The sequence below is a fragment of the Argopecten irradians genome, chromosome 3, assembly GCF_041381155.1.
Source record: "Argopecten irradians isolate NY chromosome 3, Ai_NY, whole genome shotgun sequence".
In the NCBI taxonomy this organism is placed as follows: Eukaryota; Metazoa; Mollusca; class Bivalvia; order Pectinida; family Pectinidae; genus Argopecten; species Argopecten irradians.
In genome coordinates this window covers 30716545-30730902 of record NC_091136.1, presented here as the reverse complement: position 1 = coordinate 30730902, position 14358 = coordinate 30716545, and the positions used below count along the sequence as shown (strand labels likewise).

Here is a 14358-nt window from a genome sequence, read left to right as displayed (position 1 = left end):
TTATATCAATTACTCTATACCAACTTTCTTCCACATGCAATCTTCTTTTCACAAATTATATAATTAAAGCAAATTTGTAAAAGTTGATCTCCATCAATATATAATTTTTACTTATAGTAATAGGTAATTTCATTTGATTTTTAAATCACTGAAAGTTAATTTAGTATTTTTTTGCGAGCTTGTTTTGAAATCCCAAATTTTTTTATATGTGAAAGTAAGTTGGTTTTCAGCGCATAATGTACATTATGTACTTCACTGTTTTTACTACAGGGTAAAATCAATTGTATGGTAAAGTATTTGTTTTTTTTGTATAACTATTCTATATCATATCAAAAACCAAATTCAGTAAAAATTAAAAAAAACTTTGATATACATTATCATAGATCCACTTCTAAATAAAACTACCTATACCAAAGCGTATACGTAAGATATATGTGGTGATTTATGTATTCATATTTTGGCAGTGTGTAGATAAAAGCTCCTGTTGTGAAACTACCAGAAAGGTTAAAGCATTAGTATGGAAGTCATATTTCTGCTGAAATTTTGATAATCTTCTCAGAATGTCAGATTTAAAAATGGCCATTAGAACCTAGAGTTGGAAGACAACGTCAAAATTAATTACCATTTGGCTACTTTGACCCAGGGGAGGAAAGTTTGTAGAAGAATGTCAGAAACATCAACCACATAGTTATGCTAACCAAAATGTAGTCTAAGTGAAACTAAATTCAAATATAAAGATAAGCTTAATTTGTCTTTGATATACAGGAACAAAGTATTTCTAGACACTAAATGTAGGTCAAAATGCCTCAGGTTGGTACGTGACTGTTCATCTTGATCATCTCAGATAAGAGAAGGAAAAAAAGATGGTAGGATGGACAATCAAAATGTTAATCTACAGATGGATCCACTCAGAACCAATAGGGCTCACTGGTATTATCCCTCTGATGTAGCAAATACAGTCAAACCTATCTATAATGACCACCCAAATGAACCAGACTAATAAAATCTGTTACCTGTAAGTGATCAAGATTGGGTTATCTCAGACGAGGGCTAAAATTTTGTAACATAATTCCTCGCCTTAGTTGGGATGTTACAACATCTTAGCCCGAGATAATCCGATCTTGATTACTTACAGGTAATTTTGAGGCTTAAAAAAACCCATCTATATACGCGTTCAGAGTGTAAAATTAAACCATCTTGGACTTCCTGGTTCAAAGCCAATTAACCATTTCATCTGTGCTTCGTAGTCATTACACCTAAAACTATAGTTTGTTTTTATCCAAAAAAAAACCGATCAATCGGTACATACTGTTTTAATAATTAAAAACAACAAACAAACAATGCATGGTAAATGACTGAATGCACATATTTCTAATAATATTGATTTTCTGAAGCGTATGAAGTCACTGATTTGTGAGTATGACGTCACATGCGCGGACTGTTACATAAATGGCTTAAAATTCCACAAAAATCAAGTATAGGTACCAGACAGATCGGATGAGATAGAAAAAGCTAGCACTGGGTATCATGTGAGATTTCCCTGTCAAAGGTGCGAGAAAAATTTGTCTCTATGGCCTGTATATGTGGTCTTAATACACAGGACAAATTATGTTGAAAATGACCATTTGGGAGCCTGAGAAGTGGTCTAATTAAGCAGATGGTCTTTATACAGAGGTAGTTGCTAAGACATATTTGGCTAAATACTTTTGATTTAAAAAGAAATCAATATTGAGGATTGTGGAATGTAAAATAAAAAAAGTGAAAAACAGTTAGCCGGGAGCTACCGGTAGTTTTTTCGCTGTGTGCGGCAGATACTATAAAAACTGAAACAGTGCTGCTAAGTATCCATGACTGTGGTTTGTTCACAATAGAGTGTGTACCTGTATGTACATGAAACATTGTGTTGTAGACCTGTAGTACCGCCACACTCTGTGATTGGTCCATTAGAGGTGACATTTCTACTCTACTGTCTGTAGGTGTCTCAGCTGAAAAGTGTCATCCAAAATGATTCTGGTCTACACATTTAAATCTAATTTAAATCTACACATTCTAAATTTAGTTCAAGTGCACTTAATCTAGTGCACATGAACTTAATCTAATGTGCAATGTGACTTCAGTTGCATTTTCAATTCGCATCACATAAACTGATGTACGGGGTACCTGGAATGAAGAGTCTTTTTCACTTTGTTATTAAAAAAGACGTACCAATATTATCTCCAAAAACACAACTACAAAACTGCAACATTGTATTAGTCAAAAATTTCAAAGTTTCAAATAAATCACATCTAACACACACAAAATCTCCTTCACCTCCATTGACATTTTTTATTCTTATGTATATGCAGACGTTTCCATTTTAAGCTTAAAGACAAAAAGAATCTCCTATTCCCATCCTATGAAAGTTTAAAAAGATCCAAAAGTATCCATACAAAGGCAAGCAGAGTAATATAGACAATCAGATAACCATGTGACTCAGTTAAATAGTCACATGAGGTCTGTCTGTTCACATATGTTGTTCATACATGCATGTTATATATGTTGCTGCATCGATGCAAGCAGTCAAACATTCATAAATATCACAAGTCATGAGTCTGGTGTGTCCATACAAATAGTCATATATTCAGAAAGGTCACAAGAAAAGGCAATAGACAATATACATTAAATGTATATATCCACATTATGCAATGTCCACTTAGAATGTTCAGTCTGTCCATACAAAGTCACAAAGTCAGAAATGTCACATGATTCTGATCTGTCTATATATAGGCAGAAATATAAGAAGTAAGTATATAATTACCCGAGAGGTCACACTATAAGTTTATACATTGTATTACCTATACACTAGGGACAGGTCTCTGCTGTTTATCTGGCCAATAAAACATAGTTTTCACATCTCTCATGAATATCAAGTCTTTGCATAATACAGAATTATCTCCCTTTTAAGTAGGTATCCATTGTGAATTCATTATTTTGTGAGTGAAACACTATCATATCATTTTCTCTGAAAAGTGACATGTTATGCTCGCGAAAAATTGACATCACAATCAACACCTTCCAACAAGGGAAGATATCTTTCTAAAATGCAAAGTCATAAAAATAGATTGTGGAATAATTAGAAAACTTGGTATTTAATTTAAACAAAATTTTCAGACAACAAACTTAGTTTACGATGATTTATAAAATCCCACTCAAACAGTTAATTTCATTAAATAAAATCAATTCAGACTCAACACCAATCTCACGAACATCAGTATCAATCACTTTGCTACTCACTGATTAAGGTAGGTTGTCGATGCAAAATGTGTCGTTTTCTCTCTAACATGGACATACGTACAGTGACGTTAACAAATTGTGTCAGTTATCTCAGAAAATTAAACAAAAACACTTTCTTTAAAACTAAAATCATGAAACTACTGCCTTAAATTTATCTTCAGATTTTGTGTTTCTAACAGTTAATTAAGACAAATACAACAAGATACTTCATTATACAGTGCTATGTAGATCAGATATCACTGATATAGATATACAATGTATTACCTTCTTCTCTCCTACGCTGTCTCTCCGCTTCATATTCAGCGTCAGCTACAATACCACAAAATACATCCACATTACAAACCTTTTTCAGTATTTCATTTGATATTGTAAGTGCAGTGAAACAGATTTTCAAAAATTTTGAGTTAATGATTTAGAAAAAAGATCTTTGCATCCTTCTTAAGAATTCATCTCTGTTGCATGCAAATAATTAAATCATAAAATTAATGATAAGATTTCAAGGAAACACAATTTCTACAATATTTATTTTGCTAAGAGATTTGAGAATGGTTTTAAAAGTCTACCATAAAAGTAACTAAAACCTACTTGAGTAAACTCCACCCCACAAATTGTATTAATTCATATACATGTACTCAGGGGTACATGTATGTATATGTACTCAGGGGTACATGTATATGCTATGCATTTCGTTTCACCCTACCTCTTTCCTTGGCCTGACGAGTAACACTGGTGATACGACGTAGTTCTATGTAAGCGAGACGCCAATCAATCCCCATCTTGTTGATGTTGGCCTTCACAACAATATCCTCCATATTCTCAATGCCTTCCTCCACACCTAAACACCAGCATACATGTATTAGCTAGGTCTTCATTGAAACTGGATGTTCCCTTACATTAAAATAAGTCATCAATAAATATCGCATTTTAGAAATCCGTTTAGAATTAGAGCTCATTCTTTTATATTTACTGATCGAATAAAAAAAATGAAACAATATCATTTATTTTACTATAGTACATGTGTATTGGATAATATTTTAAACATGATTATGAATCTGTTATCAGATTCCATTCTTCAATTTGTGACAAAAAAATTAAGATATCATGGAGATAAGCATGGAAAATGTAAACCACCACTAAAAAACCTTAAGATAAACATATGATATAGGCCTGCTGTACCTAATACAATGTATCAACCCTATACACTTAAGATTACTTACCGAGCTCGTGACACTTAACCATCCATAAAGAATCTGTAGCACACAAGTATCTCCACCTTCTGCATGCCTACAACATTAACACAAGATAAGAATACAAGTATCTCAACCTTCTGCATGCCTACAACATTAACACAAGATAAGAATACATCTCCACTTTCTGCATGCCTACAACATTAACACAAGATAAGAATACATCTCCACCTTCTGCATGCCTACAACATTAACACAAGATAAGAATACATCTCCACCTTCTGCATGCCTACAACATTAACACAAGATAAGAATACATCTCCACCTTCTGCATGCCTACAACATTAACACAAGATAAGAATACATCTCCACCTTCTGCATGCCTACAACATTAACACAAGATAAGAATACAAGTACCTCCACCTTCTGCATGCCTACAACATTAACACAAGATCTCCACCATCTGCATGCCTACAACATTAACACAAGATAAGAATACAAGTATCTCCATCTTCTGCATGCCTACAACATTAACACAAGATAAGAATACATCTCCACCTTCTGCATGCCTACAACATTAACACAAGATAAGAATACATCTCCACCTTCTGCATGCCTACAACATTAACACAAGATCTCCACCATCTGCATGCCTACAACATTAACACAAGATAAGAATACAAGTATCTCCATCTTCTGCATGCCTACAACATTATCACAAGATAAGAATACATCTCCACCTTCTGCATGCCTACAACATTAACACAAGATAAGAATACATCTCCACCTTCTGTATGCCTACAACATTACCACAAGATAAGAATACAAGTATCTCCATCTTCTGCATGCCTACAACATTAACACAAGATAAGAATACATCTCCACCTTCTGCATGCCTACAACATTAACACAAGATAAGAATACATCTCCACCTTCTGCATGCCTACAACATTAACACAAGATAAGAATACATCTCCACCTTCTGCATGCCTACAACATTAACACAAGATAAGAATACATCTCCACCTTCTGCATGCCTACAACATTAACACAAGATAAGAATACATCTCCACCTTCTGCATGCCTACAACCTTAACACAAGATAAGAATACATCTCCACCTTCTGCATGCCTACAACATTAACACAAGATAAGAATACATCTCCACCTTCTGTATGCCTACAACATTACCACAAGATAAGAATACAAGTATCTCCATCTTCTGCATGCCTACAACATTATCACAAGATAAGAATACATCTCCACCTTCTGCATGCCTACAACATTAACACAAGATAAGAATACATCTCCACCTTCTGCATGCCTACAACATTAACACAAGATAAGAATACATCTCCACCTTCTGCATGCCTACAACATTAACACAAGATAAGAATACATCTCCACCTTCTGCATGCCTACAACATTAACACAAGATAAGAATACATCTCCACATTCTGCATGCCTACAACATTAACACAAGATAAGAATGCAAGTACCTCCACCTTCTGCATACCTACAACAATAACACAAGATAAGAATACAAGTACCTCCACCTTCTGCATGCCTACAACATTACCACAAGATAAGAATACAATTATCTCCATCTTCTGCCTGCCTACAACATTAACACAAGATAAGAATACATCTCCACCTTCTGCATGCCTACAACATTACCACAAGATAAGAATACAAGTATCTCCATCTTCTGCCTGCCTACAACATTAACACAAGATAAGAATACATCTCCACCTTCTGCATGCCTACAACATTAACACAAGATAAGAATACATCTCCACCTTCTGCATGCCTACAACATTAACACAAGATAAGAATACAAGTATCTCAACCTTCTGCATGCCTAAACATTAACACAGGATAAGAATACATCTCCATCTTCTGCATGCCTACAACATTAACACAAGATAAGAATACAAGTATCTCAACCTTCTGCATGCCTACAACATTAACACAAGATAAGAATACAAGTACCTCCACCTTCTGCATGCCTACAACATTAACACAAGATCTCCACCATCTGCATGCCTACAACATTAACACAAGATAAGAATACAAGTATCTCCACCTTCTGCATGCCTACAACATTAACACAAGATAAGAATACATCTCCATCTTCTGCATGCCTACAACATTAACACAGGATAAGAATACATCTCCATCTTCTGCATGCCTACAACATTAACACAAGATAAGAATACATCTCCACCTTCTGCATGCCTACAACATTAACACAAGATAAGAATACAAGTATCTCAACCTTCTGCATGCCTACAACATTAACACAGGATAAGAATACATCTCCATCTTCTGCATGCCTACAACATTAACACAAGATAAGAATACAAGTATCCCCACCTTCTGCATGCCTACAACATTAACACAAGATAAGAATACATCTCCACCTTCTGCATGCCTACAACAATAACACAAGATAAGAATACATCTCCACCTTCTGCATGCCTACAACATTAACACAAGATAAGAATACATCTCCACCTTCTGCATGCCTACAACATTAACACATGATACGAATGCAAGTACCTCCACCTTCTGCATGCCTACAACATTAACACAAGATAAGAATACATCTCCACCTTCTGCATGCCTACAACATTAACACAAGAAAAGAATACATCTCCACCTTCTGCATGCCTACAACATTAACACAAGATAAGAATACAAGTACCTCCACCTTCTGCATGCCTACAACATTAACACAAGTCAAGAATACAAGTATCTCCACCTTCTGCATGCCTACAACATTAACACAAGATAAGAATACATCTCCACCTTCTGCATGCCTACAACATTAACACAAGATAAGAATACATCTCCACCTTCTGCATGCCTACAACATTAACACAAGATAAGAATACAAGTACCTCCACCTTCTGCATGCCTACAACATTAACACAAGATCTCCACCATCTGCATGCCTACAACATTACCACAAGATAAGAATACAAGTATCTCCATCTTCTGCATGTCTACAACATTAACACAAGATAAGAATACATCTCCACCTTCTGCATGCCTACAACATTAACACAAGATAAGAATACATCTCCACCTTCTGCATGCCTACAACATTAACACAGGATAAGAATACATCTCCACCTTCTGCATGCCTACAACATTAACACAAGATAAGAATACATCCCCACCTTCTGCATGCCTACAACATTAACACAAGATAAGAATACATCTCCACCTTCTGCATGCATACAACATTAACACAAGATAAGAATACATCTCCACCTTCTGCATGCCTACAACATTAACACAAGATAAGAATACATCTCCACCTTCTGCATGCCTACAACATAAACACAAGATAAGAATACATCTCCACCTTCTGCATGCCTACAACATTAACACAAGATAAGAATACATCTCCACCTTCTGCATGCCTACAACATTAACACAAGATAATAATACATCTCCACCTTCTGCATGCCTACAACATTAACACAAGATAAGAATACATCTCCACCTTCTGTATGCCTACAACATTACCACAAGATATGAATACAAGTATCTCCATCTTCTGCATACCTACAACATTAACACAAGATAAGAATACATCTCCACCTTTTGCATGCCTACAACATTAACACAAGATAAGAATACATCTCCACATTCTGCATGCCTACAACATTAACACAAGATAAGAATACAAGTATCTCCACCTTCTGCATGCCTACAACATTAACACAAGATAAGAATACATCTCCACCTTCTGCATGCCTACAACATTAACACAAGATAAGAATACATCTCCACCTTCTGCATGCCTACAACATTAACACAAGATAAGAATACATCTCCACCTTCTGCATACCTACAACAATAACACAAGATAAGAATACAAGTACCTCCACCTTCTGCATGCCTACAACATTACCACAAGATAAGAATAGAAGTATCTCCATCTTCTGCCTGCCTACAACATTAACACAAGATAAGAATACATCTCCACCTTCTGCATGCCTACAACATTACCACAAGATAAGAATACAAGTATCTCCATCTTCTGCATGCCTACAACATTAACACAGAATAAGAATACATCTCCACATTCTGCATGCCTACAACATTAACACAAGATAAGAATACATCTCCACCTTCTGCATGCCTACAACATTAACACAAGATAAGAATACAAGTACCTCCACCTTCTGCATGCCTACAACATTAACACAAGATAAGAATACATCTCCACCTTCTGCATGCCTACAACATTAACACAAGATAAGAATACATCTCCACCTTCTGCATGCCTACAACATTAACACAAGATAAGAATACAAGTACCTCCACCTTCTGCATGCCTACAACATTAACACAAGATCTCCACCATCTGCATGCCTACAACATTAACACAAGATAAGAATGCATCTCCACCTTCTGCATGCCTACAACATTAACACAAGATAAGAATACATCTCCACCTTCTGCATGCCTACAACATTATCACAAGATAAGAATACATTTCCACCTTCTGCATGCCTATAACATTAACACAAGATAAGAATACATCTCCACCTTCTTCATGCCTACAACATTAACACAAGATAAGAATACAAGTATCTCAACCTTCTGCATGCCTACAACATTAACACAGGATAAGAAAACATCTCCATCTTCTGCCTGCCTGCCTACAACATTAACACAAGATAAGAATACATCTCCACCTTCTGCATGCCTACAACATTAACACAAGATAAGAATACAAGTACCTCCACCTTCTGCATGCCTACAACATTAACACAAGATCTCCACCATCTGCATGCCTACAACATTAACACAAGATAAGAATACATCTCCACCTTCTGCATGCCTACAACATTAACACAAGATAAGAATACATCTCCACCTTCTGCATGCCTACAACATTAACACAAGATAAGAATACATCTCCACCTTCTGCATGCCTACAACATTAACACAAGATAAGAATACATCTCCACCTTCTGCATGCCTACAACATTAACACAAGATAAGAATACATCTCCACCTTCTGCATGCCTACAACATTAACACAAGATAAGAATACATCTCCACCTTCTGCATGCCTACAACATTAACAAAAGATCTCCACCATCTGCATGCCTACAACATTAACACAAGATAAGAATACAAGTACCTCCACCTTCTGCATGCCTACAACATTAACACAAGATCTCCACCATCTGCATGCCTACAACATTAACACAAGATAAGAATACATCTCCACCTTCTGCATGCCTACAACATTAACACAAGATAAGAATACATCTCCACCTTCTGCATGCCTACAACATTAACACAAGATAAGAATACAAGTACCTCCACCTTCTGCATGCCTACAACATTAACACAAGATCTCCACCTTCTTCATGCCTACAACATTAACACAAGATAAGAATACAAGTATCTCAACCTTCTGCATGCCTACAACATTAACACAGGATAAGAAAACATCTCCATCTTCTGCATGCCTACAACATTAACACAAGATAAGAATACAAGTATCTCAACCTTCTGCATGCCTACAACATTAACACAAGATAAGAATACAAGTACCTCCACCTTCTGCATGCCTACAACATTAACACAAGATCTCCACCATCTGCATGCCTACAACATTAACACAAGATAAGAATACATCTCCACCTTCTGCATGCCTACAACATTAACACAAGATAAGAATACATCTCCACCTTCTGCATGCCTACAACATTAACACAAGATAAGAATACATCTCCACCTTCTGCATGCCTACAACATTAACACAAGATAAGAATACATCTCCACCTTCTGCATGCCTACAACATTACCACAAGATAAGAATACAAGTACCTCCACCTTCTGCATGCCTACAACATTAACACAAGATAAGAATACATCTCCACCTTCTGCATGCCTACAACATTAACAAAAGATCTCCACCATCTGCATGCCTACAACATTAACACAAGATAAGAATACATCTCCACCTTCTGCATGCCTACAACATTAACACAAGATAAGAATACATCTCCACCTTCTGCATGCCTACAACATTAACACAAGATAAGAATACAAGTACCTCCACCTTCTGCATGCCTACAACATTAACACAAGATCTCCACCATCTGCATGCCTACAACATTAACACAAGATAAGAATACATCTCCACCTTCTGCATGCCTACAACATTAACACAAGATAAGAATACATCTCCACCTTCTGCATGCCTACAACATTAACACAAGATAGAATACATCTCCACCTTCTGCATGCCTACAACATTAACACAGGATAAGAATACACTAAGTGATGTAAAATGGAGAGTAAAGTACAAACTAATGCTGGTAGACCTGTTTCTTTGCCAAATGCTTTGAAACTTATTGTCTTAAATTCCTTCAACCGACTTTTGGGTTATTTTCTTTTCTACTTAATTTTTATTGTATTTTTTTTTTCCCTTATTATAATTTTGGTAAGGGTAATCAACATTATTTCCAGCACTTACTTGAGCAGCCAGACAGATGTCTCTCGGCTTGAGATGAGAGAAGATGAAGAGGAGTAACTTGTCAGATAGACGGTTAATGTCACGGGCATCTCGTAACCTACAATCATAACACACACGTGTGGGAATTAAAAACTAAGTAACACAAACCATGAACAACATAATCAACTGGAAATACAGTGAGTATGAGGAATTCACAGAATTTGATCAAGAGTATTATACACATGAAATCTTACACAAGCGTCAGGTAAGAAAATGTGCTGTAACTGAACCTATTGTTTTACGGTTGGTTGATCACAATATAGCATTCCATATAATACTCCTATACAACAATTCCTTCCAAGATAGTGTGGTTTTTGGCCAACATCGATACATAGCGTGGTCCTGGATCTGTCAGTTTTGATGGGATCTGTCAGTTTTGATGCATATGTTACTCTACAAGTGTATTCACAATATCAAGGTGGACTTATACAAGATTTCTCCTAATATGAGAGTGGTAAATCATTTTTACATTGTATTTGAAAATCTCAGATAGTCATGTCTTACTTCTGTTTGATGTAACTCATCAGGAAATTGAGGGCATCTGGGCTGGATATCTTGAGAATCACGTTTAGAAGGTTAATTTTCTCATAATCTTCCCATTCTCCAAGCCACTAGAACAAAGATTAAAAGAGTTACTATTTTCTCAAATTCAACACTGTTTACAAGGTTGATGTAGCATACATTGAAATGCATTTGATATCTCTTTTTCATTCACATTGATATCTCATTTTCATTCACATGAAGTTGTTGAATAAGCTATAAATAAAATAAAATTCATTTATAATCATTTATATTTTGGGATTAAAAACACACCTCATATTCGAGGGTACATGTCTACTACTATAAGAAACATTTTGCAATGAGACAGGCTTTATGTTGGCTAGAAGTCTTCCTCATTCTTGTGATGTAGCTTTATCTTGATACTGTGGTAAGCAAGTGTAAAAATCAAAGTTGAGACGTTCAATAAGAATTACTTTGAAATGAAATTTGTTTTGAAAGAGTGTGATAAAATAGTTAGGGTCAGAGGTAAATGTTAGGGTAGGTAAGGATACCTGAAATTTACATATTTTTGGGGGGTCTACACCTACTGTATAAATTTCTGTTAGTTGTAGTTTGTAGTTGGCGAGGAGATCTCCCTTTGAAGGTTTGTTGTAGTGCATGCCCTCGTGAGGCTGGGCAGGCCACCATTTATAGCCTTTGTACATTCTCTGTAGTGGTACTGGGAGGGAGCCGAGAACGGCCGACTTAGAGTCAGCACTAAACCTTACACCTCTCTGCATCTCACCTACAAATAATAACATCTCAGTACAACAACATCATAAACAAAATATGACATTGTTAGAACAGATGAGTAGCATTGGCATTCCTCCCCACTAACTTTAAACTGGTTAAATACTAATTGAAGACTTCACAATAATAACTAGCACAAATATATTTAAATAGATTTTAGAATAAATTAAATATTAAATTGATTTTTGGTCAATCCACTTAACAAATGTTTGTTACTTAGTCAGAGATGCCTTCCGCCCATACACCAGACATGGACAAGTCTAAAAATCCTAGTCTGGTATCTGGGTTACTAGATACTCAAATCAAACTAAGGTTCCCGTTCCCAACTACTTACCTGACTTTTCCACACCTTCGGTGCTGAAAAAATCTGGAGTACTGACGGTGGTTCTGCCAAACATCTGATGCCTTACAAAACTCACACTCCTTTTGGAAATGTGAGAAATGTCAGAAAATCTTGTGTGTTCTCTCCACATGAAGTCACTACGAGAGAGTGGTGCTAAGGTCACATTCCGACCTTTTGACAACTGTGGCATACCTCCATTTCTCATCCTCTTCACCTTAACTTTAGAATTTTTTGAAGCTGTCTGTGACATTGATTTTGACTTTGACGTCTGAGGTAGAGATCCCTTTGTTGGTTGAGGAAATGATTCAGAAACCTCAGACATTTTCAGGTTTGGCATGGAATGCACCTTTCTTCCTTTTTGAATAGAAAACCCTCCCTGCTGCTGAATCATAGTTTTACTCTTAGCTTTTTGACGTATCTTTTTAATCATATTTTCTTCTGCAACTCGTTGTTTTCTCAAGTCTCCTAAGACACTATCTAGGATAGCATTAGAAAGTTTATCAGCATAGTCTACAACATCTGGTTGAACTGGGGGTGGCTTCAGAGGATTATTGAAGACACCATGTTCGTGAACAACCTCCAAGCGAGGGTACCGACCTCCATATTTTTTAACTGGGACCTCTGACTCCAAAGAAGGTGAGATAGATGGTGTGTAGTTAGTGATGCCACCGTCGGAACTGACAGATTCTGTTTCGTTAAACTGCTTTAGTGGACTAAGTGTCTGGTACTCAGGTGGCTCAAGCTCACTTAATTCATCTGTGTATATGTCAGAAAACTCAGACATGCTGTCATTCAGTGTTTCCTTTGAAGTGTCTTTACCAGGTTTCCCCTGTCTCATCTTTAACGTCCTGAATGGAGTGGACGGATATCGAAGGAGATGAGCTGTGGTGAAATCCCTGTGTTTCACTGGCTCCAGTGATGTTGCCAACATGTCTAACTGTCGAACAGTGCATCTGAAAATACAAGTTTTGAATCAATCTCTGCTAGATCTCAATTCATAAGAACCATGCAGGGTATATGAATATGGGTCTTTTTTATTAGCAAAAAACATTTGCATTAAACCTTTAGTATATACAGGGGTATACATTTTGAAAGTTTGGGACTTTCAAAGGAATAAGTTATTCGAATTATATTCAAGGTACTGTATATTACCTGTCTGCTATCCCACAAAGTAGAACACACTGTTGCCATGGTCGCCATGTTTGATACCATTCAGTCACCTTCCTGTAGATCTGTTGGTTGTTGATCAAGGAGAAGTTCTGCATCCCCACCCTGGGGCCTTGAACCAGTGGTGGCAGGTGAACCACACCCTCAAAGTTGCCATATCTAAGGCCTGTCACTGGCTTCAGGGAATAATCCCTTGTTCTAACAATGGGCACAATGGAGGCTGGCATTGTTTTATTCCACAACTGAAATTGGATAATCAGCTACAGCTAAGGTTTCTTGAACAAATCTGATTTTAAAGAGGTTAAACATTGTCCCCTTTGTCTAATGGTAAAACATCCTTTTATTTAAAAAGTCTCCATGAATTTCATGAAAGTCTAATTTCATAAATTCCTAAAATTTATATACATGCACATGCAGAGTTTATGCTAGTTGTTCCACAAGTGGGGTTCTTCTGAGATAAAATTTGTTATTATATCTGCATACTATATCTTACCTATTAAGAACACCTCCTTAAATGAGAGGGCCCCCAGAAAAAAGGTTAGTCTT

General features: G+C 36.3%; 1 protein-coding gene across 4 annotated transcripts in view; it reads right to left on the bottom strand.

Moving 5' to 3' along the window:
- Window positions 1–14358, bottom strand: part of LOC138318175 (uncharacterized) — a 74865-nt gene that overhangs the window by 59397 nt on the left and 1110 nt on the right. For 2 of the 4 annotated variants that reach the window (XM_069260336.1, XM_069260338.1), the window contains exons 2-9: window positions 13798–14054; window positions 12637–13598; window positions 12101–12297; window positions 11517–11623; window positions 10974–11070; window positions 4491–4557; window positions 3974–4108; window positions 3538–3582 (exon numbers count right to left, since the gene is read on the bottom strand). In XM_069260336.1, the coding sequence (XP_069116437.1) occupies window positions 3538–3582; window positions 3974–4108; window positions 4491–4557; window positions 10974–11070; window positions 11517–11623; window positions 12101–12297; window positions 12637–13598; window positions 13798–14039 (1852 nt within the window). In that variant the 5' untranslated portion in view covers window positions 14040–14054. Of the gene's footprint in view, window positions 1–1880; window positions 1986–3273; window positions 3316–3537; window positions 3583–3973; window positions 4109–4490; window positions 4558–10973; window positions 11071–11516; window positions 11624–12100; window positions 12298–12636; window positions 13599–13797; window positions 14055–14358 lie in introns of all 4 variants that reach the window. The other 2 variants (XM_069260337.1, XM_069260335.1) reach the window with 2 other exon arrangements.